At 38.6% G+C, this 27766-nt stretch overlaps 1 protein-coding gene and 1 long non-coding RNA gene across 2 annotated transcripts in view; one reads left to right on the forward strand and one right to left on the reverse strand.

The window, feature by feature from the left end:
* Positions 1 to 27766, forward strand: part of phf5a (PHD finger protein 5A) — a 39400-nt gene that overhangs the window by 7411 nt on the left and 4223 nt on the right. The window contains exon 3 of the mRNA XM_059953722.1: positions 720 to 743. Coding sequence (XP_059809705.1) covers positions 720 to 743 — 24 coding nt within the window. The remainder of the gene's footprint in view (positions 1 to 719; positions 744 to 27766) is intronic.
* Positions 9385 to 18064, reverse strand: LOC132383023 (uncharacterized). Its single transcript, XR_009508531.1, has 3 exons — positions 14488 to 18064; positions 13061 to 13183; positions 9385 to 10522 (listed from the first exon to the last, which is right to left on the reverse strand). It is a non-coding gene; the product is annotated as an uncharacterized LOC132383023 (long non-coding RNA).

A 27766-nucleotide genomic window follows, 5' to 3' on the forward strand; every position in this document is an offset into this window, starting at 1 on the left:
ACATTCTGAAATGTCAGATAATCGCACAGATTTTGCAGTCAGCTGAAATGTAACAGGCTAACCATATAGAAAACACCCTGCAAATATCCAGTGACAGGAGCTTCCCTTTGTCAGGCATCAGAAAGGATTCTTAGCAGTGGCAGTTCTGTTGTCATCATGCCAGCTGAGCAGGGTAACTGAGGAATTTTGTTAGGCAAAAGAGAATTTAGTGAAGTACAAACACAGTCTTTAGGAGGTGATGTTTTTAACGATCTGCACCAACTGGTCTTCTGATAAGGAAATAGGAAAACCGAGGGAGGTACAGAGGCTCAGCTTTGAAGCTTGTTGATTAGCATTGAGGGAATACTGGTGTTGAATGCTCTGCTTTAATCGATAAACAGCAGCCTGTTGTCAAGGTCCTCCAAAGCTGAGTAGAGAGCCAGTGATCTCATTAGGATCATCTTTTTTTAGGAAATAACCATAAAACATAGGGGTAGAATTAGACCATGTGCCCATTGAGTCTGCTCCGCCATTTCATCATGGCCGATCCATTTTCCTCTCCACCCCATTCTCCTGCCTTCTCCCCATAACCTTTCTTTCCCTTGTTTATCAAGAATCTATTAACTTTCACTGAATACTCCCAATGACCTGACCTTCATATTTGCCTATGGCAACGAATTCCACAGATTTGCCACCCTCTGACAATTTTAATCTAACTTGACTTTCTTTTTGTTTTACAGCTATTGGGCGACTGTGTGAGAAATGTAAGTATTTTTCTCTCTTGATTATTTTCCTAACCATCTCTTTTGTAGTCTACTGTTTCTTTGAGTGTTTTTTCCTAATTAGAAAACTTGGCAAAGTTTCACTGGATCTTGATAGTTTTTACAAGTATTTTTCAAACTAGTAGAGGGCAAAGTGCCAACAACGTCAGAAGGTACAACTCACTGTTCAAGGTCCCCAAACTGGCATAAACCTGCTGGAAAGTTTTTAACGCTCACTGGTGACTCAACTATTGAGCTGCAGCAGATCAGTTTGATTTAGAATAAAGAGTTGTGCTTTGCACTTAAATAAAAGAGGGTATGGTGAATGACCAGAAAGTTTTGTTAAGAAAAAAAATGCAATGTCTTTTTGTATATCACGTGGCTGACAAAAATGCAATGTCTTTTTGTATATCACGTGGCTGACAAATTGCCTTTGTCAGAGCGAAATGTGCTGATATCTTGCTTTTTAATCCCCTTTTTAACCTTTAAACTTTTGTCCTGCTTGATGTGGTATGTCTGAAGTTCTCATGATCACAAGTTGCAGCTTACAAAAAAAAGCAGGCAGCCTTTGAGCACTGTGCCGGCTTTCAATGTTCTGAGCTGCACATCCCTTCTCTATACTGATATTTGTATCTTTGGGGAAATGAACTTGAATCTTCATAAACTCCCAACTAATTCAGAGGCCATGTCCTATTGCTGTCTTGCCATTTCTCTCATTCGTGTTCATGGTTCTGCTTTTTTCCCTTTAAAATTTTCATCCTAATTTCTATCCTCTGGCCTCTGCATCTGCCTTTTGTTTGAACAGATGGGCAAGTGTTCCCTTCCATTTCACTAATCTATCTTTACCTTTCTTCAGCAGTCAAATGCCTGCAGTCATTCCGCTCAGCACTCTGGAGCTTTGTTCTATTTTACTGCATGATTCACTGTCTTCAAAAGCTTCTTCCACCTACCAGCCTTTGTGCTCTCAGTTATGCCCAATGTCTCAGAATAGCACAAAGAGCCAGCTGGCTTCTCCCTTTGCCTTTTCGTCTTCTATGGTCCAGGTAAAACCACCTCAGAAACAAACAATGCTGCAAACTCTCAGGGTCAGGCACCATCTGTAGAAGAGAAACAAAATTAACACCTGAACTATTATAATAAGACAAGGGAGCAAAATTAGGCCATTTGGCCTATTGAGTCTGCTCCATTTCATCATTTTCTCTCTCAGCCCCAATCTCCTGCCTTCCTCCCCGTATCCCTTCATGCCCTGACCAATCAAGAATCTATCAACCTCTGCCTTAAGTGTACATAAAGAATTGGCCTCCACAGCTGCCTGTGGCAATGAATTGAACAGATTCACCACTCTTTGGCTAAAGAAGTTCCTCGTCATCTCCGTTCTAAAAGGACGCCCCTCTGTTCTGAGGCTGTGTCCTCTCGTGTTAAGACTCCCCACTCCTCTCTACATCCACTCAATCAAGACCTTTCACCTTTCAATAAGTTTCAATTAGGTCACCCCTCATTCTTCTGAATTCCAATGAACACAGGCCCAGAGCCATTAATACTCTCAGCATCTGCAGATTAAAATAAAAATATCAAAGCTGTCAATTATCATATTATTGGCATCAAATACATTTCAACTAAAAGAATGAGATTAAATAATTTTGATATCAATTTACCATCCGGGTTAAAGTTTTGCATATGAAAAAAAAACTGTCCAAAATGTTTAGCACATCAATTACGTATCTGATTAGCCATTTTAATGAAGTCTTATGAAGGTTGCTTATTGCAATGATTTTGTTTCTTGTTGTAATTACATCTTTTTATAATATAGCTGAATCTGCAAAGAGCTGACTTTGATTAATGATTTCTTTCCCTTGTAAGTTGCAACTGGCTAGATTTATGACAATTAATGTTTTTGAAGTATATATGAATTCCCACATTTTTTAGGAGAAAAAAATTATGACCAAGACTGGACTATTTACTGTTTCAAATTTAAACACAACTGTACAATGATAATTTAATTATCGCCAGTATTTCAAAATGTCTATGAAGCTATATTCTTAGTTATTTTGCAATTTCATGGGACTTAGATGTCTCCAACCCTTATTCATCATCTGATACTATTTTTGTATTATGAACAAGCAGTTAGATTAAATTGCATTGGAATCTGTTATGTCAATGGGAGCAAAAAGTTGCAAAGGCAAATAAGTTTAATGTAGAGATTCTGTGGATGGGTAAAACTGCATCAAATTTTTGCAGCTGTAAGGCCATCTAATCTTTCCTAGAAGTGATAAATCAACATAGTTTCTATACTATGAGATAAAAGGGATTGTAGAAAGGGATTTGGGAGTTTAAGCAGATATACCTCTTAAATCGCTGTGCAGATACAGAAAGGAATTCAAAGGACTAATCATAATACATGAGATTCTGCAGGTGCTGGGAATCCAGAGCAACACACACAAAATGCTGGAGGAACTCAACAGGCCAGGGAGCATCAGTGGAGGGAAATGTGCGTTTTTGGCCGAGACCCTTCATAAAGACTGGGAAGGAAGGGCAAAGAAGCCAGAATAAGAAGGTGGGGAGAGAATAAGATAGCAGTGAGACCAGAGGTGAAGTAAGAAGTTTGGAGGTGATGGGTGGAATTCTCCCTCTGCCTGTGTGGGTTCCTCCCACATCCAAAAGACGGGCTGATTGGTAGGTTAACTAGCCACTGTAAATTCCTGCCAGTATGTGGGTGAGAGGCAGAATCAGAGAACAGTTGATGGAAATGTGGACAGAATAAAACAAATAAGATTAATGTAGAATTAGCGTAAATGGGTGGCAGATATTCAGTGAATCAAAGGCCCATTGTTGTGATGGATCTCTGCGACTCTATAGCTCTATTCTTTCTTCACTTGACTGGATCACTGTGACATCTCTGATACCCTCTGCCACTTCGCTGATTCGCAATTTTGGTAGTCTCAATAGACTTAATTTTTACCGTGAATGTCCAGTCCCTCTACACCTCTTATCCTGTAGCAGAATGGCCTGGGGGCCCTTTATCTCTTCCTTGAACAAAGACCCAATCTGTCTCTTCTGAAAGATCACCCTCCCAGGTTTAGCTGAACTTGTTCATACATTGAACAACTTTTTCTTTGTCTCCCCACGCTTCTTGTAAATCAAAGGCACAGCTATGGGAGGCCATATGGGTTCAAATCATGTAGGGGTTTGAATAGAATAGTCAGCTGTAAATTGAGGCCAAAGGATGTGGGCACACCATACTGATGCAGCTTCATAGAAGGCATAATGGTGACTATATTTCATTACGAGTTTGAGGAGATTTGGTAGGTCACCAAAAACATGCAAACTTCTACGGATGTACCGTGGAGAGCATTCTAACTGGCTGAATCATCGTCTGGATGGGGGGAGCTACTGCACACAGTAAGCTGCAGAGAGTTGTAAACTTGGTCAGCTCCATCTTGGACACTAGCGTCCAGAGTATCCAGGACATCTTGAAGGAATGAAGGCTCAAAAAGGCAGCATCCATCATTGAGGAACTCCAGTATCCAGGACATGCCCTGTTCTCATTGATACAATAAGGAGTGAGGTACTGGAACCTGAGGGGAGACGCTCAATGATTCAGGAACATGCGATTTCTCACTGAACATTGAACCCATGAACACGACCACTACTATTTTTTATTTTTCCACAATTTATTTAATTTAACTATTTAACATATAAATATACGTATTTACCTTAATTCACGTTTTTCTCTATTGTTAGGTATTGCATTGTGCTGCTGCCACAAAGACAGCAAATTTCATGACATACTGGTGATATTAAACCTGATTCTGGCAGTTCACCAACAACAGCAAAACAAACGCATTTCCCCTCCCTCCCACCCAGGACAGGCCATCTCCGGGCCTCTAGTCCTTCTCAGATTCTAGGACTAGCAGACTTAAAGGCCTCCAACTTCAGGCTTCACCTGAGGACCCTAATCATGGGTTTGACCTTCGGGCCTTGACTTCCAGGCTCGCACTTACCTTCAACCCCAGTGACCTCAGTCTTCATGACTCCATCAGGCCTCTACCTTTGGTCTTCCACTTTAAGATTTTGCCAGGTTTGACCTTCAGGCCTTGAGTTCTGGACCTCTGATCCCAATGGCCTGGGGTTCACTGGCCCATGTGACTCTTACTGGTACCCAGGACGCCACTCATACAGAATTCAAACCCAGGACTAGTCTCCGGATGGGGGATCGCTAGTCTCCTGAGCACCTGCCGCATGACTTCTGGGGTTCAGCCAGAGAACACTTTGATCAGGACTCGAACTCCTGCCCAGACCCTTTAATTACTGCCCCAGACCTCTAACAACCCCAACTGCTTCCAAATTCATCCCCACAAACCTAAGTCTGAGCCATGACATTGTAGCTCAGTGTCATCTTGACTGGGAGTTTAACCTCGCCTGCACCTCCTCCTACCTGCTTTCTTTGAGGGCTCCATTCAGCCATTTTCTCTTGCACTATCAAATCTGTTCTGATGTTTGATACTTTCCCCACCAGTGGGTATGAGCTTTTGTTTACCATGATGGTTTTCCCTCCACCTTAGTCAACAGGCATTTCATTTGCTGTTTCACTTCACATTTCTAATCTTGCCCCTCATCACAGCAATGATTAGGTTCCCTTTCACCTTCTAAATCCCACATTTTCTGGATTACTTTCCTTAATTTCTACCACATTTTAGGCCATACCACCACCAGGCACATCTCCTTCCCCTTTCACCATTCCTTCTAGTTCACTCTTCCTTCTTATGCCTGCTTAAAGTTGACTAAAAGCTTTAATTCTCCAACCCACCCTGGGCGAACTCCAAAAGGCTGCTAACTGCGAGTCAGATGTGATCTTCAAGACTGAATCGGGACATTACAAAATATGATCTAAGATGAGTGGAGATCACATTCAGTCCAAGATTGATATGATTATCAATGTGAGTGGGATACATTTCAGAGAAGCTTGGAGAGGTACATTGATGGTAGGGGAATGGAGGGCTGTGGGCCTGGTGCAGGTCGATGGGAGTAGGCAGTTTAAATGGTTTGACATGGGCAGCTTATCTATGACTGATACAAACTCAGCTGTAAATTGAGTGAATGGATGTGGCACTTTAAGCTTCGAGTCAGATTGCCAGTCTGGAGTATGTCTTTCTGCAGTACTTCATTTGAACTCTTTGAGGCGCTGTCCTTCATGTCAGGTGTTAAACAAAAACCAAATGACCTGATCCACTACTTTACATAAATGTTGACTTAATGCCATTGTTTGTGGATGAGCAATGTGCTCAATTGGCATACTGGCTAAATTCCATCAATAGCATTGCCAAAAACAGATTAACTGCTTATTAAGTCTTCTCTGCTCTGATTGCTGCTTTTTGCATGTGTAGTAGTGACTGGATTTGTAAGTAATTTGCTGCATGGTACTGTGAGGAGTTTCTGAGAAGTACTGGATAGTGCTACACAAATGCTCATCTGGCTTTGGAGATAACTTCTCCACTGCATTTCACTGAAATAGTTATCTGACTACAAAGCCTTTGCCTCTTGCCAAAAGCACTTCCACAGGTGGTAGCAGCCTTCTGGAAGATCACCGAAGTGTGATCATTCTGGACAGCTGAATCTTGCCACTTGTCACATTATTGAATCACAGAGGGACATGGCCAAAACCTGCCCACCTCTACTGCCTGTTCTTTTATCAGTATGCATCTTTCATCTGGGTTTGTGTTAATGAGTTAGTGTTCTATAAATCCAGTCAGCATGAATAGAAAAGATGACTATAGCTTTGTAATTGGATTTATTTAATACACCAATCAATTTCAGGCGGGAGTCAGTCCAAGTGCAGTTGTCAGGTAAAGCAGGCGTGCAATTTACTATTGCTTCTGTGTTTCTAAAACCCTATCTAAATAATGTGATGACACAAATTATGAAGAGATGATCATTTTAGGCAAGCTGGTTATACACTTTTCCCTTTAAAGTACGTCACTCTTGCTAACAATGGTGTTCTCTTACGGCTTTTAGTGAAAACCAGCTGCAGTTTTTCCTCAGCTGTTGGCCATTAAGCTTCAGTAAGCGAGAGGGGTAACATTCTGCATCGATGGCCAGGAAGTGACTGCTCTGCTCTCTCTGACAGCTGGGCTGGGAGAGGGAAAGCCCCAGTCTTCAGCCTGATCCAGCACTGTGGCCAGGAGCCTACCACCTCAGTGCCTAACCCACAGTAGTATAATGGGCCACTCCCTAAAATTGTAGTCACTGTCTGGAAGAGGGAGAGTTAATATTGTGAGAGAATGACACAGTAGAAAATAGTGGTAGACACCTCACATTGTAGGGTAACATCTGTAGCTGAGTTTTATGTAGTGCCTTTCAATGCTTCTGTCCACATGTACAAAACAAATTATCTGGTAGAATGATACCTCCTAATCAATTGTAGCACTGCAAAAACTCCATAATGAGTTAACTTCACCTAACAGAGTCCTGGAGCAGGTTTAACATGGAGAGTATTAGGAAATGTATACAGGTATGAAATGTTTAATATTGTTTCTGAATGACATCAATTATTTTATTTATGAGGAGTCAACCTATAAGCACCCATGCTGCATACTGCATAAATGGAAGGACAACGTGCTGTCCATGCCAATATTTATTTGTTTATTATTTATTGAGATAGAGCACAGAATAGGCCCTTCTCGCAATCCCACAATTTACAACGACCAATTAATCTACCAATTGGTACATCTTTGGCCTGTGCCACCCTATCTGTAAGTACTGGTTTTTATAGTTTGAGTTGATATTAAAAAACTATTTAGGTTTTGAGGACTGGAATTTACTCCTTAGATCTCCTTTCCAGTATTCAAAAAGGGAAATGGGGATAATTTTGGAAATTATGGACAATCGAGTCTCATGTTAGTGGTAGGTAAGTTACTGGAGAAGATTCTTAGGAATAGGGTTTATGAGCATTTGGAAGACCATGGCCTGAATAGAGACAGTCAACACAGCATTGCAGAGGGCAAGTTGTTTCTTATTAACTTGATTACATATTCAAGGAGATTGATGAATGTAAAACTGGGGATGTTGCCTACTGAATTTTAATAAATCATTTGACACGGATCCTCATGGCAGGCTCATCAGGAGTATTAAAGTGAATGGGATCCATAGTGAATCGGATGTTTGGATTCACAATTGGCTTGTCCATTGAAGTCAGAGGGTGGTGGTTGATGGGACTGCTGACTGGACTTTTGTGTCTAGCTGTGTTTTGCAGGGATCGTGACTGGGACCTCTGTGATTGAGAGAGAGAGATAACTTAGTAAGTTCGCAGAGGATATGAAAACTCATGGTGTTGTGGTTAGCATAGAAGACCGGCAGAGGATACAGCGATATGTAGATATGGGAGGAGAGATAGCAGATGGAGTTTAACCTGGCCAAATGTGGAATTGCTGTTTGGGATAGTACACCGTTATTGGCAAAAGCCTTGTAGTTAGACCACAACTAGAGTATTGCATGTAGTTTTGGTCACCCCATTATAGGAAGAATATCATGGCTTTGGAAGTGGTGCAGAAGAGGTTTAGCAGAATGCTGTTTGCATTCGAGAGCATGTGCTATATGGAGAATTTGGATTATCTTGGGTTGTTTTCTTTTGGAGTGGCAGAGGTTTAGGAGATATCTGGTAGAGGTTTATAAGATTGAGAGGCATAGACAGAGTAGATAGCCGGTATCTTTATTCCTAGTGATGAAATGCAACATACCAGAGAGTGTATTTAAGAGTAAATTCAAAGGAAGACAAATTATTTTACACGGAAAATGGTTGGTGCTGGATTGTACAGCCTGGAGGGGCAGTGGAGGCAAATATGACAGGTATTCAAGAGATTCTTAGATAAACACGTGAATGTGCAGGAAATGGACATTGTATAGGCAGAAAGTGTAAGTTTAGTAAGGCATATGAATACTAATTTAGTTAGACATAATAAAATTTATTATCAAAGTACGTATGTACTACCTTGGGATTCATTTTCTTGGCAGACATTTCTTGGAAAATAAAGAAATGAATAGAGTTTACAAAAAAATTGGAAGTGAGTCTGTAGGTTGTGGAATCAGTTCAGAGTTGTGAGTTAAGTTATCCATGTGGGTTCAGGAGCCTGATGGTTGTGTACTAACTGTTCCTCTTCCCCGATGGTAGTAGTGAGAAAAGAGCATGGCCTAGGTGAAGGGGGTCCTTGGTGGTGGATGCTGCTTTCCTGTGGTAGCACTCCGTGTAAAAGTGCTCGATGGTGAGGAGGGCTTTCTGTAGGCTTTTGCATTCCTGGACTTTGGTGTTTCTACACCAGGTTGTGGTGAAACCAATTAGGATACTTTACACTGTGCATCTATAGAAGTTGGTCAGTTTTAGGTGACGTGTATGTAAGTTCCTCATCACCTTTGATTTGGCCAACAGTGGTATCATCAGCAAAATTAAGTAGGGTATTTAATCAATCAGCACAGCATTCTGGGCCGAAGGGTCTGTTCTTGAGCTATGTTGTTCTGTGTTCTGTCTCCACTCCCTGAAGGGCCTTAAACCAATCAGTTTCACTGATCTTATTATGCTCTTGCAGTGTGTTTCAGATATTTCATTATATCACAGTGTTATATAAATGAAATTGTTTGAATGCTTCCAGCAAGCTTGAAACTTTATTAAATTCCACATTACAGCATTAAATTTACACAGTTAATGTGGTGTTATTTTAATATTGGTTGCCACATTTCACAGCTCTTTTCTGCTTTAACAAAAAAATCAAGAGCATTTCCAGTGCTTCTGCCATAAGTTGACAAAATAGAGAAGCTGTTCATCAAGCTCTATTGTTTCTGTTTTTGCATTTCTCCTCATAAATAAGCCCCATCCTTCAGATGTAGCAATAAATCAAATGCCCAACTCCTTCAGTGTCTGTAAAAGATTCTATGATGCCATTGGAGAAGAGCAAATAAATTATCACATTATTTACCCACGCGTCTAGCATCTATCCCGCCATCAAAATTTTTTATTTAAATCTGCTTTTCATTATTTTGCTGTGTGAAGGAACGTGTTTTGTCATTACAGCAGAGATGTTATTTCTGAAGAACTTTTTAGCTGTACATTTGAAGTTACTGCAATCTATTTTGGTATTTATCACGAGGTTTAATTTTCTTCTGTGTCAGGTCAGTTTTTTGTTTGGAAAGCAATAACTGGGATGCACTGGCTGCTTTCAGATGCCTAGGTCCAGTGCTCTATTTCACAAGTATGTACCTCTGAGTTTTGATAAGTTGAGAAAGTCATTGCACCAGTGCTGATTTCTCAGTCCTATAGTGAGCTGAAGTCAATAGATCATCTTTTAAGATTATTTAAAAGATTAAACATCTAAGACTAGATGATTATTTCAATTTTCTCTGCCCATTACTTCAGTGATTCAAGTTATTATAGAATCCACCATCTCAGTTCATTAACACAACTATTTTAATTCTATGAATTTTCTCTTTTAGAAAGGGCAATCAATAATCTGGGCATTTCTTGTTTGCTAACTTTATCCTAGTGGTCTTATAATTTAAGACTACATTAATCTTATAATGTAATACAATATTTAAAGGGACTGTGTGTTTAGATATTTCTTGGCTAATTCTTGAGTGAGTGCTGGACTGTAGGAAATGCTGTCTTTTCGGAAGGTAGAACATTGAACAGAGATCCCATTCATCCTCACAGATTGCTGAGAAAGATCCCTTGGCACTGTTCACAGAATTGCAGGAGGTTTCTTCTGGTGTCCGTGGCCCCACGTTTATAACCAATACCACTAAAGAAACACAAAAAACATTCATCTGAAGACTATTTGTAGAGCCTTGCTCTGAACAAATTGCTTGCTCCAATGGCCTATAGTGCAGGAGTCAACATATTTTAAAAGTAATTTATTGCCTGCGTGGTTGTCAGAGCACATGATGAGGATATGAAAGCCGCCGTACAACTTTGCCCTTCCTTCCTTCACAGCTGCCAGCTCTCCCCTCCCTTTTAAACATTATCAAAAGCTGGCAACTTGCTTTAGCTTTTCTGAATTTGAATGTTTAATGGCGGGTAAGTGTTCCAGCTTCCTTATTGAGCAGCAAGAGAGAGAAACAATTCAAATTTGGACCAAGATGTCTCATTTGGGTGAAGTATTGCAAGTCGCTGGAGCTTAATGAATGCAAACAAAAGTTTATTCAAGCCGGCAATGTTCTTATTTTTCTAAGTTCCATCATGTAATTACTACACAGAAAACTCGATTCACTGCTCCCTGTACCAGAGCCAGCACGATTACCATTTCTCTGTAAAGATCCCATTGAGGCTTAGGCTGACTTTGTGGAAAAAAACTGGGCTGCATTCCACTTTTGAAACACAAATCCGCAAGGATTGAACTTGTCCCTGAGTAAATGTTCCTTTTATAAATGAGCTTTGGCATTGGTTGGCACCTAGTCTGCCTGACACCAGAGTATGTGCACCATGGGAATCCAGGCTATAAGCACAAATCTCCCAGGCAGAGGATACAAACAAGTTTTTTGTTTGATAGAAGCAAAAGGAAAGAGCTGACCTCAGTGAGATGACAGGTTAGCATTTCCTCTGCATTTCTTTTATCTTCCTTTGGCATTTTGGCATCCCTCTTATCTTCAGCTGCAACCCTTGACCTGTCAAAATATTAATTTAGGCTAGCGGGTAACTGCCTTGAAAACTCAAGGTCATTATTAATTTTGTAAAAGACGCTGCCACGCTGCATTCACCTCTAAATATCTCCTGGAGTGTTATCTATATTTTCATATTTATCTACATTTAACCCTTATGCTTGTGACTGGTGCAGGGAAAACTCAAGCATCTCTACGTGAATTAGAAAAAAATGGTAGATCTGATTTTTCTTTTGCAGCAATTTGTGTGTAATGGAGCAGAACTCGTCTGCAGTAACCTATGCATGAGCGCAGGAGCAGTTAACCTTCCTGAGAGCTGTTCCCTCGCTAGAATTTGCTTGCAGCGAGGACACATGATGACCTGCATCCGATTTTCCCTGTGAAGGGGAAAAAAAAGTCAGATGCAGGTCATCATGTGTCCTCGCATTTACCCATTCCGTCATCCCTGTTTTGTATTATCTGAAGGGAGTTCTGGTGGTACCTGAGTCAGGTGACTGAGTCTTCAAAATGAAAGAGAAATGTTCAGAAGCATCCATTGGCTGGAGTCGTTTGCTTTCATGACATTCTATAACAAGAACTCAAAGTAACCGATACATTGCATAAAAATGTGAAGAGGATGTCAGAGGACGTGGCCTCAGAATAGAGAGGCATACTTTTAGAATGGAGATGAGGAAGGATTTCTTGAGCCAGAGAGTTGTGAATCTGTGAACAACACACACAAAATGCTGGTGGAACGCAGCAGGCCAGGCAGCATCTATAGGGAGAAGCACTGTCGATGTTTCGGGCCGAGACCCTCCATCTGTGAAATTCTGCCACAGGTGACTGTGGAGACCAAGTCTTTACTTATATTTAAGGCAGAGGTTGATAGATTTTTTGATTGGTCAGGGTACGAAGGGATACAGGGAGAAGACAGAAGATTGGGGCTGAGAGGAAAAATGGATCAGCCATGATGAAATAGTGGAGCAGACTCAATGAGCCAAATTCTGGTTGAGAGAGAAAGAAAATCTGTGCATTTGAGTGCCGTCCGGTCTCTTTTATATATTGACAGCTTTATTTGAATCATAATTAGTCATTTCAATTGTAGTTTGTTAATCAGTCTCCGTAATTTAGTCCTTGTAATAGAGGTGATATTCCAATAAGTCTTAGGACTCCCTCCTTCCTGCGTCCATCCACTTGTCCCAAGATCTTGTTGGGCACATTGCACAGCTCTCAGTGACCTTGGCAAAATTCTAGCCTGTGCATTGCCCATCCTCATTTGAAAATCAGCAAATGTTGCTTGCTCCTTGCTGCAGTCACAGTGCTAGGGTACAATAGCACATCCCTATTTCATCCCATTGCTTCTTTTCTATATAGCTTGGATAGAGACAGTTTCTCACTTTCCAGGTGACCTGTTTCTTCTTTGTTCCTGCAGCAAGCTGCTCTGATGATCATATACCCAGGCTGACACATCTTTGTCCACTCCCAACCCACATTCACAGAGTACGTGCCTATCACAAGGTCATTATAGGCAGTAGCAGCAGTAGTGCTGCCCATTTATATATTTTTTATTTATTGAGCTACAGTGCAGAGTAGCCCTTTCAGGCTCTTCGAGCCTAGCTGCCCAGCAATCTTCTGATTTAATCCTAGCCTAGTCACAGGGGAAATGAACCCAAGTCTCCTGTATTGTAAAGCGTTGTGCTTACCAATTTAGATGGTCATGAAGGAGCTCCTCCTTGACTTTTTCTTCAGCAATGTGGAGCTGTTTGGAATCCTTGATATTTATTTTCTCCTTGTCTGATGGTGGTATTCCAAAGAGGATCTGTGAACTGTGGACGTTAATTAGCTTAAGGTAAACCATCGCGCTGCCACTGTTGTCTGGCACTAGATTGATTATTTTTAATATTTTGGGTTGGGGGTTCTCATTACCAAGCAAGCATGATTGGCATTGCAGTATTGTGGGGCAAAAGTAGAAGTTTTAATGGTGGGTGGGTGTGCTCGCCAATTTGAGCTTTGCAGACCTCTCATGCTTTTTTTTTCTGATTCTTAAGAGTTTGTATTGAGAAAATAGATAGTTAAGTGTGTGCAGACCCACTTTATTTGTTCATTGACTGATTGAGATACCGTGCGGAATAGGCCATTCCGACTCTTCAAGCCACGCTGCCCAGCAACCCCGGATTTAACCCGGACCATTTACAACCTACTGACTGTGTGCATCTTTGGGCTGTGGGAGGAAACCAGAGCATCCGGAGGAAACCCACGGGTCCCGGGGAGGATGTACAGGCAGCGGCAGGAACTGACCCCAGATCACTGGTACTGTAAAGCGCCGTGCCGCCCCGTATCTGAGGTAAACTGGGGTGTTGCTGCCTGTGAGACGGATGCCCTTCCACCTGACACTTGGTTTTATATTCGCGTCACACTTGCCGAGAGGAAAAGGGTGATCTGTAATTTGTGTGGATTCTGCTGAAGTTGACTAGCAGATGGTAGTCAGTCAGTCAGCCTGCCTAGTGCAGCTGTCAGCATACTCGATCCAAGCAAAGTAGCTTTTTGTCATGCTGTCACCAAGTCATTGATGTAGATAAAATTACGTCTATTTGACTGGACTGGTTAAGGAGCAGAGACATTAACCTTCCTTGGGACAGTCTGTTCCATTGCAAGTGGCAACAGCTGTCCCTTCCACTGAGCTCAACATAGTCATAGAGAGATACTGGGGACAATTTACTCTGGTCCATTAAAATATGAACCTGCATGTATTTGGATGTGGGAGGAAACCAGAGAACCTTGGGAAAACCCATGTCGTCATGGGAGAACATGCAGACTCCACTCTGGTAGCATCAGAGGTCAGGATTGACCCTAGGATGTTGGGACTGTAGGGTAACAGCTTTGCTATCTGCACCACTGAGTGAGTGAGGCCTCCCATCGGTCAGGCTCGACCATGGATGTTGAGTTCTAGCCATTTAGGTACACAAGCCTAGGCATACAATATGGAGCAAGCTCCCTCTCTCCACGCATCTGATGAACCCCAAGAAATGGCAGAGACTGATACAGTTCTATGATCTGTACCACTATATTGACCATATAGCGAAGTAAGAAACAAATAGCTGAAGGTTTTATGAAGCTGAGGAGCTCTTACCTTGCTTCAGAAGTACAAGAACACACAGTATGTTTTGCTCCAGAATCTCGGTAAACAGTCAGATTTTCACTGGTCACTTAACTCTCATCTCCCTGTCTCTCTCATGGGATGGCTTTTAAAAACATTGATCTCGGATGAGATAAACCTTCAGCCGAAGGACGATAAATTAATTCAGGGAAGCCAGTGCAGATTTACTAAGGAAAGATAATATTTAACCAATTTGATAGAATATTTTGTTGAGTAATGCAGCTGATGCAGTTACATGTACTTCCAGAAGACTTTTCATAAGGTGCCATATAAAGGCCTATCAGTGGAGTGAGGTATGTAGGATAGAAGTGGCATTAATGATTTGGACCACAACCTTGTCATCGTTGACCCGGAGAGCTATGTTGGCTGAGTCAGGTCTTTATGCTTTGGCTCTTGGTAGGGTCGCCCATGCCAAACAGGTCAAAAGGTAGAAGCTTGACTAAGAGTGACCCACCAGTCCTCCAGGTTCGGAGGTTTGGCTCAGGGCTAACAACCCTGACTAGTAAAACAAAATTGTTACAGAAACAGCAATGAAGAATCCTTCTACATCTGAGTGCAACGGTATTCCTAAGTCTCCATCTGGGACTTGTGTGACTGACAGTAGTGAAAACTGAGAGGAAGCTACTAACACGATGAAGGAAGCCAGAGATGGAGGATCTTCATTGCTGCCCTAATACCAGTGGCTTAATGGGTAGTGAGTAGTAACAGTGTGAATGAATTTTATTTTAACAGAAGGGGGAATGATCTTTCAGACTTGTCAGAGATGAATGGCAGTGTTTCCCAGGGTTGGCTTTAGGAGCCGTGGCTTTTTTTCTTTATTTTAGTGAACTTCCCACTATTCAGGATATTTACAAAACACAGGTGTGTTAAAAGGGCCTGAAGGATCATTGGGGACCCGAGTCACCCCAACCACAAACTGTTCCAGCTGCTACCATCAGGGAAATGGTACTGCAGCATAAAAGCCGGAACCAACAGGCTCTGAGACAGCTTCTTCCACCAGGCCATCAGACTGATTAATTCATGCTGAAGCAAGTGTATTTCTATGTTATATTGACTGTCCTGTTGTACATACTATTTATTATAAATTATTATAAAGTTTTGGAGATGTAGCGTAAAGATTTTTACTCATGTCTATGAAGGATGTAAGAAATAAAGTCAATTCAATTTCATGGTATGAGTTACAATTCCTAAATTTATGGATGACAGAACACTTAGCAATGTTGTGAATTGGGAGGGAAATTGTTCTTGGGACAAGAGACTATCGTAAGTGGCCGGAATTAACAGTGTCATCTTTAGCTGTAGTGGAGACAGATTCCATTGGGACCTTCAGGAAGGAATTGGATAACTATATGAAGAAGTACGATTTGTAAGCCTGTGGAAAAAGGGCTATGGGATGGAGCTCATGAGTCACTTTGGTAGTTGGCAGAGATGCCATTGGCTGGAAAGCCTCCTTTAATACTTAATGCTTTTGAACTCTGTGCAGTAATTTTCCTTTTCTGTTCAGTGCATGGGTTGTTGAACACTGTGACCTCCATGTAGTTGATGGCATTTTCTATTTCAGCTGGGAAATTCATACTTAAACTTTGTCCATTGCAATTTTCTCTTCTTGTCTGAGCAGTTGCCATTTTTAAGCAGTTTATGGACAGTCATAGATTATAGTGTTCTGTATTTTGAAAATTGCTACCATTGCTTAATTGTAGCCCATGCATCCTGCTGGTGTGTGAAGTGTCTGTTTTCTCCTGCTTTCTGCCAAGTCTTGAACTGTTCTTCTAGTGGTCAAGCTCAAAGCTCTTCTCTCTTTGCAGTGGACCCTTATGCAAAAGATTCATTTTTGTGCATTCAAAATCAGAATCTGGTTTATTATTACTGACATATGTTGTGAAGTTTGTTGTTTTGTAGCAGCAATGCAGTGTAAGACATAAAAATCATAAGTTACAAAGAATAAGTAAATAAATAGAGCAAAAGAGAAATGGCAAGGTAGCATTCATGGACTGTTCAAATGGAAAGGAACTGTTCCTGGAATATTGAGTATGGATCTTTAGGGTCCTACACCTCTCCTTAATGGTAGTAATGAGATGAGCTATTGACCTGGATAATAAAGGTCCCTGATAATGGATGCCGCCTTTTCGAAGCACCACGTTTTGAAGAAGTCCTCGATGGTGGGGATGTTTGTGCCCTTGATGGAGTCTTTAGTGATGTACCAAATCTCCTCAAACTCCTAATGAAGTGTGACATGGCTTCTTTGTGATTACATTAATGCACAGGGTAGCTGAGATGTTAACACCCAGGAACTTGAAGCTGCTCACCCTGTCCACCACTGCCCCTTCAAATCAGGTTTGGTGTGTGTTCTTCCGACTTCGCCTCCCAGGACCGCAATCATTTCCATGCTGACGTTAAATGCAAGGTTGTTGCGACACACCCAACCAGCTGGTCTGTGTCTCCTGTACACCACCTTGTTGCTATCTGAGATTCCGCCAACAACAATGGTGTCATTGGTATATTTATAGATGGCATTTGAGCTATGCCTAGCTACGCAATCGTGTGTAGAGCTGTGAGCTAAGCATGTTTCCTTGTGTTGAGGATGAGAAGCTGTTATTTACAATCTGCACTGACTCTGGTCTCCTGAAGAAGAAGTCAAGGATCCATTTGCCGATGGAGATACAGAGGTCCAAGTTTTGAAGCTTCCTGATTAGTACTGTGGAGATGGTGTTGAATGTTGAGCTGTAATTAATAAGCACCAGCCTGACATATGTCCTGCTATTGTCCAGGTGTTCCAAAGCCAAGTGGCGAGCCAGTGTCATTTAGTCTGATGTAGATGTGTTGTTAGAATCCTGTAAAATAATTTGTTTTGACATAGTGGAATTTTTCAGTGGCACCCCTACCTTTCTCCATGTCCCAAGGTCTGGTATCCAGAGCTGTTCGTGGTACTGCAGATGGGATCTAGCTAGGACTTTCAATAGCCATAGCATTACTTTAAGTTCAAACCTCTATATGTAAAGGCCAACAATCCATTAGTCTACTGTTTTCTGTCTGTGATATATTAATAATTTATGTACACAAGTTCTCAATTCCCTCTGGGTCACCACTGCTGGCTTTTCAACATTTCACGGTCCTGTGTTCTTTCCTATTTGGTCCAAGGTGGATGACCTTACATTGCCTAGGATGAAAACCATTTGGCACAGTTTTACCCAGTTGCTCAATCTATTAATATCTCTTTGCAATTTAATGCTTCTGTCCACGCAGCATAAAATATGGCCAGATTTTGTGTCATCTGCAAACATGGATCTGTCTCTCTGACTTCTTTGTCCCCTCTGTCTCTCTTATCCATCATCGGCCCTCAGAGCTAAACAGTTCTAGGGTCTTCGGTCAGTCCATCTTTGATTCTGGAGCCTTAAACTCCATGAAACTCGGAAAGCTTCCTTCCTTCCTTCCCTTCAGCGTAATGTGGCAGTTCTCAAATTAAAGGAACTTTGAAAAAATACTTGTTAGGCCCACCACCTGTAGGTCTTTTGTATACGACTTTTAAAACCCTTCAGGACAGAAACCATCTAATCGCAGAGATTTATCACAATTTCTTTCTTTTTCAATCTTTTTATTAAATTTCATATATAAAAAAAATAACACAAAATAATGAATAGATTACAGATTCAATAGACTTGAGATTACATTAGTAATAGGATAATAATATCCTATTAAAACATCCATCAACAAAAGGTACATAAATCAATCAAGTCTATATAAATATATATGAAAAACAAAAATAATCGTCGAAAGAAGAAAAAAAAATTGAAATTATATATGAGAAAAAATATATAATGAAAAAAAATACTAAACTAAAACTAACATGGGCAATAATAGCACTTTATAAATATATAAAGGTGTCAAGAAAAACTCCAGAACTCCATACCTGAACAAGTATAAGTAGAGAAAAGGATCTGAAATAAGCCAAATTAATTCATATGAAAGTGTCGAATAAATGGTCCCCAGGTTTCTTCAAATTTAATTGAAGAATCAAAGATAGTGCTTCTGATTTTTTCCAAACTCAGATAAGAAATAGTTTGGGAGAACCACTGAAATGTAGTAGGAGGATTTACTTCTTTCCAGTTTTGTAATATAGACCTTCTGGCAATTAATGTTACAAAAGCAATCATTCGTCTGATTGAAGGGGAAAGCTGATTGCCATCTTCATTTGGTATACCGAAAATTGCAGTAATAAAATGGGGTTGTAAATCGATATTCCATACTGAGGAAATGACATCAAAAATGTCCTTCCAATAATTATGTAAAGTGGGACATGTCCAAAACATGTGAGTCAATGAAGCCACTTCTAAGTGACATCTGTCACATTGAGGATTAATATGCGAATAAAATCGGGCAAGTTTATCTTTAGACATATAAGCTCTATGTACAATTTTAAATTGTATTAAAGCATGTTTAGCACAAATAGAGGAGGAATTAACCATTTGTAAAATTTTTTCCCATTTATCTGTTGATATATTACATCGAAGTTCTTTTTCCCATTCTTGTCTAATTCTATCCGATATTTCTGGCTGTATCTTCATAATCATGTTATAAATAAAAGCTACTAATCCCTTCTGACAAGGATTAAAAGTAAAAATCAAATCTGAAAAATCCGATGGAGTTGAATTAGGAAAAGATGGAAGAATTTTATGTAAGAAATTTCTAATTTGTAAGTATCTAAAAAAATTAGATTTAGGTAATTCAAATTTGTTGGATAGTTGATCAAAAGACATCAAAGTACCTTCAAAAAAAAGATCACGAAAACATTTTATACCTTTCCTTTTCCATATACTAAAAGCTTGATCTGTCAATGAAGGTTTAAAAAAAAAATTACATAAAATAGGGCTGTCCAGAGCAAAGTTTTTCAGATTAAAGAATTTGCGAAATTGAAACCAAATTCGTAGTGTATGTTTAACAACAGGGTTAGATATCTGTTTATTGAATTTGGCTAAATCAATAGGAAGAAAAGAACCAAGAACGGAAAATATAGAATATCCCTTAACCTCACTACATTCCAAATTTACCCACTGTGGGCACACAGGTGAATCCAAATCTAGTTTCCAGTACATTAGGTTACGAATATTATTCGCCCAATAATAAAATCTAAAGTTAGGTAAAGCTAGACCACCATCTTTTTTAGACTTTTGTAATTGCCTTTTGCTTAACCTAGGATTTTTATTTTGCCAAACAAATGAGGAAATCTTTGAATCAATATTATCAAAAAAAGATTTAGGAATAAAAATTGGTAAAGCTTGGAATAAATATAAAAATTTCGGTAAAATCATCATTTTAATAGCATTAATCCGACCAACTAATGATAAAAATAAGGGAGACCATCTAGTAGTAAGTTGCTGAATTTGATGAAGCATAGGTAAAAAATTCAGTCCAAATAAATCTTTATATTTCTTGGTGATTTTTATACCTAAATAGATAAAGTAATCAGTAACAACTTTAAATGGCATCCTATCACTCAATAAAGTTTGCGCATTTAAAGGGAATAACTCACTCTTATCTAAGTTTAACTTATAACCAGAAAAACTACCAAATTGAGCCAACAAGGATAAAATAGCAGGAATAGACCTACTAGGATTAGAAATATATAACAACAAATCATCAGCATAAAGCGATAATTTGTATAATTTCTCATTACGGGTAATACCAAAAATATTAGGAGACTCACGAATAGCAATAGCTAAAGGTTCTAATGCAATATTAAATAATAAAGGACTTAAAGGACAACCTTGTCTCGTACCACGAGATAATTGAAAAAAAGAGGATCTATAATTATTTGTAAGAACAGAAGCAACAGGTTTATAATATATTAATTTAATCCATGATATAAAATTAGGACTAAAATTAAAGTTTCTCAATGCATTAAATAAATATGTCCATTCAACTCTATCAAAGGCTTTTTCAGCATCTAATGAGATAACACATTCTGGGGTTGTAGGTGATGAAGTATAAATTATGTTAATCAATTTTCTAATATTAAAAAAGGAATATCGATTCCTAATAAAACCAGTTTGATCTTCTGAAATAATCTGTGGTAATACCTTTTCTAATCTAATGGCTAAAATTTTTGTAAGAATCTTAGAGTCTACATTTAATAAAGATATAGGGCGATAAGATGCACATAAGGTAGGATCTTTATCTTTTTTAAGAATTAAAGAGATAGTAGCTTCATAAAACGATTGAGGTAATCTCTTCTTAACAAACGCATCATTAAAGATTTCACATAGCCAAGGAGAAAGCAATAAAGAAAAAGTTTTAAAAAATTCTACAATAAAACCATCAGGACCAGGAGCTTTCCCTGAATTCATTGATGAGATAGCCTCTCTTATTTCATCCATAGAAATAGGAGCATCAAGCAAGCTACAATCTTCATCTATCAGTTTAGAAATATTCAAATTATTAAAAAAATTATCCATCGTAAACCGGTCACCGTCAAATTCTGATTGATATAAAGATTTATAAAAATCTTGAAAAGTGTTATTAATTTCTTTATAATCAGTAGTTAAATTACCGTCTTGTTTACGAATTTTAATAATTTGTCGCTTAGTCGAAATAGCTTTTAATTGATTAGCTAACAATTTACCAGTTCGATCACTATGAATATAAAATTGAGCCCTAGTCTTAATTAATTGATTCTCAATTGAAGAAGATAATAATAAACTATGTTCCATTTGAAGCTCAACTCTCTTCTTATAAAGTTCTTTGGTAGGAGTAACGGAATAAATCTTATCAATTTCTTTAATTTTATCCACCAATAAAGCTATATCTGAATATCTTTGTTTTCTTTTACCAGCGGAATATGAAATAATTTGTCCACGAATAAAAGCCTTGAAAGAGTCCCAAAGTATTCCTTTATCAATCTCTTCATTATAGTTTGTTGAAAAAAATAAGTCAATTTGTTGTTTTATGAAGGTAATAAATTCTGGATCTTGAAGTAAAGTAGCATTAAGTCTCCAAGATCTAGTATTGATAGAAGAATCCGAAATCTTGATAGATAACTTCAAAGGCGCATGATCCGAAATAGCAATAGAATCGTATTTACAATCAATAACATCTGTTAATAAACGATGATCAATAAGAAAGTAATCAATTCTAGAATAACTATGATATACATGTGAAAAAAATGAAAATTCTTTACCTTTAGGATTCAAAAACCGCCATATTTCAGTAATTCCAGAATCAACCATAAAAGAATTAATAAGTAAAGCTGATCTATTCGGAAGAGTTCGAATAGGTTTAGATCTATCCATCGAAGGATTCAAACAACAATTAAAGTCTCCACCCATAATCAACATATATTCATTCAAATTAGGAAGAGAAGTAAATAAACGTTTAAAAAATTCAGGACAATCAAAGTTTGGAGCATAAATATTAACTAAAACAACTTTCCGATTAAAAAGTGAACCAGTTATCAACAAAAATCTACCCTGTGGATCAGAAATAATTTCATAATGTGTAAACGAAATTGAGACGTCTATAAAAATAGACACACCCCTAATTTTAGCGGTACAATTTGAGTGAAATTGTTGACCTTTCCAGAACCTAAAAAAACGTTGATTATCCTCCCTCCTAATGTGGGTCTCCTGTGCAAAAATAATATTAGCGTTCAATCTATGGAATACTTTAAATATTTTTTTACGTTTAATCGGATGATTTAAACCATTAGTATTCCACGAGATAAAGTTAATAGATTTATCCATCATACCAATATTAATTGTGTGTATCATAAAAGGTTAAAAAGACACATAACCCACAATTTAGGAAGAAGGAAAATTGATTCAGGAGCAACCGGAGATCCTGACACCTCAACAATATTAACAATTTAAAGTCAGCCCATAAACTAAAAGCAAAAAAATAAAAAGCAAAAGCATGAAAAAAGATCCCTCCCCCCTCCCCCCACCCTTTGAAAAAAAGCCAAGCGGCAGGCGCATAAACTAATACTAATATTACCCCCATTTCAAGATGGCAGCTCCATAAGAAAATTTTTTAAGAAAAAACTATATAACACCCCAATTAAAATATAGAGTTGCAAAAAAAAATATATATATATATATATATATATACCTACATATATATATATATATATATATATATATATACACATACACACCCATATCAGACAAATCAAAAAAAAACTAAAATAGTAAAACCAGAAAGATCATTAATAAAAAAAATGCACATTAAAGTTTAAAAATGTGATACACCTTTAAAAAAGAAATTCCATATTCAGATACAAAGATGACGTTTCACAAGCCAAGACTTATGGGAAGAAGAAACGACATTTTGAGAAAGCCATATTACAAAATATGAATATAAATTCAGCAATCTAATAAGAAAATATAGTAAAAAAGTTATCAAAATAGAATATTTTTATAAAAAAAAAAGATTTAATAGACACTACAACATATTTAAAAAAAACTAAAGAAAAAGAATTCAAAACCTTTGTTCCATTTCTAAATACAGGCAAGCAAATAAACGCTTATAAAAAGTAAAGACTTATGGGAAGAAGAAACGACATTTTGAAAAAAAATAATTCATTATTACAAAATACAAACGTATATAAAAAAAGGATATAATAAAAATTAAAACAGCATCTATAAGCAATAATAATAGTAGTAAAAAAAAAGACCCAGACCCATAGTTCAAAATAAGAAGTTAAAACCCAACTTCCAGGGTTAAAACTTAAAATGAAATAACATCCTCTCTCCAAAAAAAAAATCTTCAATGTAACTCATAGTTCAAGTTGCACTAGAGGATCGATATTCTTCAACAAATTTCTTCGCTTCTTCAGGAGTGATAAAAAAGTGTAGACTGTTGTCGGGCAGCACCATTCTAAGTTTCGCCGGATACATTAAAGCTTGTTTAAAACCAAACGAATGAATCTCTGCCATCACTGGTTTAAAAGCGATCCTGGCTTTCATAACTTCATACGAGTAGTCTTCAACTATTCGAAATGAATAATTTCTGTAGGAGATCATACCTTTTTTACGAGCTAATCGAATTAGAAGCTCTTTTTCACGAGGATAATGAAGGCGAACAATCACCGCTCGTGGTTTATCAGACACAGACGAAAGCCTCGCAACTCTATGAGCGCGGTCAATAACAGGTTCGTTTTTCAAACCTTCACCACCGAAAATTTCCCACAGTAATTTAGAGAAAAATTCAGTTAAATCACCGGACTCAACTTTTTCGGGAATTCCGATGATGCGCAAATTCTGTCTGCGAGAACGATTTTCAAGATCAGTAATTTTAAACTTGTACTGATCTAAAGTTTTAGCAGTCGACTCTATCTTCTTCTCTAACACTTCAATTGTACGTGCTTTTTCACAAATTGATTGTTCAAGAGTCGTGATCTTATTTCCATGCTGTTGAACCTCTAACGCCTGCGACTGAAACTTAGTTTCAAGCGATTTAACAACTCCTTCAAGATCGGATATTTTCGAAGTAATCCTCCTTTCAAAACTTAACAGTTTACTGTCCAATTTACCTTCTAGTCTGCCTTCCAGAGCCGCAAATTTAGCATCCAGTTTATTGTCCAATTTACTTTCCATAGCCGCAAATTTAATATCCAGTTTAGTGTCCAAAAGACCAACAATTGCGTCGATGGATACAGGATCCTTAGCCGATTTCTTACTTGTAGCCATTTTAGGTTTGACAAGATTAGATCAAGTATTATTTTAGGAAAAAAGGGTCAATCAAAGGTAGCAACTCATATGATTAAGTTCGAAAAGGTCTAATTAAAGGGTGATTATAGTTAAAAAAATAAAGAGCGCCTAAAAGGCAGATGCTTACGCCGCCATCTTGAAACTCCACCCCGATTTATCACAATTTAGTGCCATAATTTTCTAGTTTGTTGACTTGGCTTTCATCCATTTTGAGAGGTCCCCCTTTGATCAGGATGCTGTGCCTGATATCCTCTTCCCCACTGTAAAATTGATCTCTTCAGCGCTGACTATGTTAAAGAAAAAAGAAAATAATTGGACCTGTATAGTGTTACTTGTGTCATCAGAATGCCCCCGACTGCATGGTAGTCAGTTAATTGCTTTCTGAGCTGTTATGCAGATGATTGTGGCAACCACTTTGCTCTTGGCAACATTCCACATACATAATCAGATGAATGACCATTTAATTTGTTTTGGTTGAAGGAAGAAAGTTGGCCATGATTCCATCCAACTCCCCTACTTCTTTGAATAGCACTAATTGATCTTTGCATTCATCGAACAGGCATACAGTGCCCCAGTTTAATCTCTCTCTCTGAAAAGCAACCTCCTGCAGTTGCACAATCAGCAGGGAGAGGGAAAACAGATTTGTACAAGGCAATGAAGAAAGCCTGAAAATAGTGAGTACACAGAGAAGGTGGGCAAAATGAAAATTACAGGGACATAAAGCTAACGAAAGAAGGACATGCTTTGAGGTTTAAAAAAATTGTAAGCAGTTTGACACAAAGGCAGGGAGGACCACTTTGGCAGAATGTTCTGATCAAGGTATTACCAATGTGTCTAGGTCTGGAATATTTGAGAAATAAGTACCTTCACAGTAGAAATGTTCCCTCTTAGTGGGATACAAGCATGAAAGCAAACTGGCCTGTCACTATTTCTGTGTAAATACGCCCTTGAAATGCTACTTATTCATTTTGAATGGAATTTTAGCGTAAAAAGCAAGTTGTGTAGATGGACCCCTAAGTTCTGAAGTGATGTTTGTACCGCAGCAGTGGTGATGGAAAGAACAAAGTTCTGCTAGGAGCGTAAATCCTTGGAATGAAATAATGGAAAATTTCACTCCTCTTTGTTGAAGAGGTAATGTGTTTTTTAATCAAAGTTTCAAAAATGCTGCCCAGCCAACTTGCAGAATGTTGGGAAATCCTTATTACTTAGTTTGATCTTCGTTAACGTACATCATTTTACTTTCAGGGAAGCAAGATCAGCAGATAGTTTACTACAAGGCCTGTGCTACTCAGAAATATCTTAGTCTGGCTTTGATTCTTTTTTGGTACTTCAGGCATGCAAACAATATCATGCACTAATAGCACAGGTGAGATTGAGAATTTACCACATAGAGAACCACCAGCAAAAATCTGCTTCCTTTCACCATCCATCTACTTGTCCAGCGATGGAGAGTCCAATCCAGAATATAGAAATATAAAGCCAAGCCTGGTGATCATTGCTGACATCATTGACAATGCTGCGTTGTACGAGGCAGAGATGTTAAAGATCTCCTCTGCCTCTCCGATGATTTCTTGCCATGGATTAGCAGGAAATAAACTATAGTAAGGTTCGAGCTCTAAAATGAGCACAAAAATCCTCATCATCTCTCAAACATTATATTGAGGGACTACGACACTGTCTGAAATAGCATCTTTTAGATGACACCCTAACCCAAGCCCCTGCTTGCTGTCTTGTGGATGCCAGACATCCCACAGCACTGTTTGGAAAACAAACAAAGGAAGTTATCCATGGTATTCATATTGGCATTTGTCCTAAGACATGCGGAATCTTGCAGTGTAAACTGGCTGCATGGTTCCCTTATTAGATGGGTTAGTATTTATCTAGTTGTAAAGAAATTTGGGATATCCTGAAGTGACTGTGAAATGTCCTACATTAATATGTCTCTTTTTGACATGGAAGATCTTATAACATTACTCAAAGAGGAATAGACATTTCTGAAAGATTCATTCTTCAAGCTCAAAGTACATTTATTATTGAAGTACATGCATGTCACCACAGATTCATTTTGCGGGCACACTCAAATCCATAATAGAATCAATGAAGAACCGCACCAACTTGGGCGTTCAACCAGTGTGCAAGAGACAACCAACAGTGCAAATACAAAAAGAAAGAATAATATGATCAAAATGTGACAATTTTGATCACATTACTCAATATCACCAAAATAAAATTGATAATTTATCAGGCCTGATGAAAGGTCTTGGCCTGAAACATCACTGTTTATTCTTTTCCATCAATGCTACCTGACCTGCTGAGTTCCTCCAGCATTTTGTGTGTGTGTTACTGTCGGTAATTTGTCTCGCTTGTTGTTTATGGAACTTTGACATATGGAAATGGATTGTCTTGTTTGCTGGTCTGTATAACACTGACCATATTTCAACGGCATTTCATTGACCACGATTAACTGCAGGATATCCTAAAAGCGAGAGATATGTCACCCAAAAGCTGGTTTTTTCTGTTCATTTGGCATTCCTGCTGCTGCTTGATTGTATAGCTTGCACTCGGCCTGAAGCAAAACTGAGCACCAGTTGTCCAGTCAGGCAGGTGAGAGACTGGAATAGACAGTAAGCCTGCCAACTGTCACTCTGCACCCAACGCCCAGTATCTGTTACTCTCAATACAACAAAGCAACTGTTGGGGGAAGGGGAAGACACTGAAATCAGCAAGGTGACAAGTTTGTAGAGAATGAAAGAAAACTAGGTTCAAGTGGTTGTTAACATTGGGGTTTTTAAGAGCCCCTAAATTGAGGTTGGCTTAAAAACATAAGGGCCTAAAGAGTTACAGTTTTGAGCTCCTGAGAAAAGAGCTGGTGTATTGTATCCAAATTTAAAGTGTAGGTTTGTATTCTCTTAAATTCCTGCTGTTGGAATGTGCTCCTTGAATGGTCTTGGCAGTAGAATCAAAATGAATATTTACTTGAGGGAAGGGGAAGGGGAAGGGGAAGGGAAGGGAAAGAAAAGGTAGCAAAAGCAGTTGTAATATATTTGTTTGGGATAATTGCCTCTGGTTTTAAACATTTTATTTTCCAATTATGAACAAACATGAACCATTCAATGAACCTGGAAAGCGTTCATTGGCATTTAATAATACATCATTTCAGGCCGTAAAAAAATAAGCCCTAATACTGGTTATTTTTGCGTAAACTCTCCCAATATTGACCATGCTTGGAGAAATACTTTATTCACTGAAGAGCGCTTTGAGACATCTTCAAGTCATTAAAAACATCATTTAAGATTTAATTGAATTGAATAAGCATGAAACGATGGCCTTCTATAGTGAGGCGTTAAGATGGATGCAAGAAAATATAAAGGAGTTTTTGTTTAAGACTCATGTTGACTAAATGAAGGAGTGTAATCGAATGAAAACACATTTTCCAGTTTTTTTAAAAAGGGTTGAGTTTTAAAAATATGTATAGAATCTTAGAACCAACCTTAAGAACATTTTCAAAGCAGCGGAGACAGGAAACCTGTAAACACACAAAGATGGGAAACACT

This window comes from Hypanus sabinus, chromosome 29 (assembly GCF_030144855.1).
Source record: "Hypanus sabinus isolate sHypSab1 chromosome 29, sHypSab1.hap1, whole genome shotgun sequence".
NCBI lineage: Eukaryota > Metazoa > Chordata > Chondrichthyes > Myliobatiformes > Dasyatidae > Hypanus > Hypanus sabinus.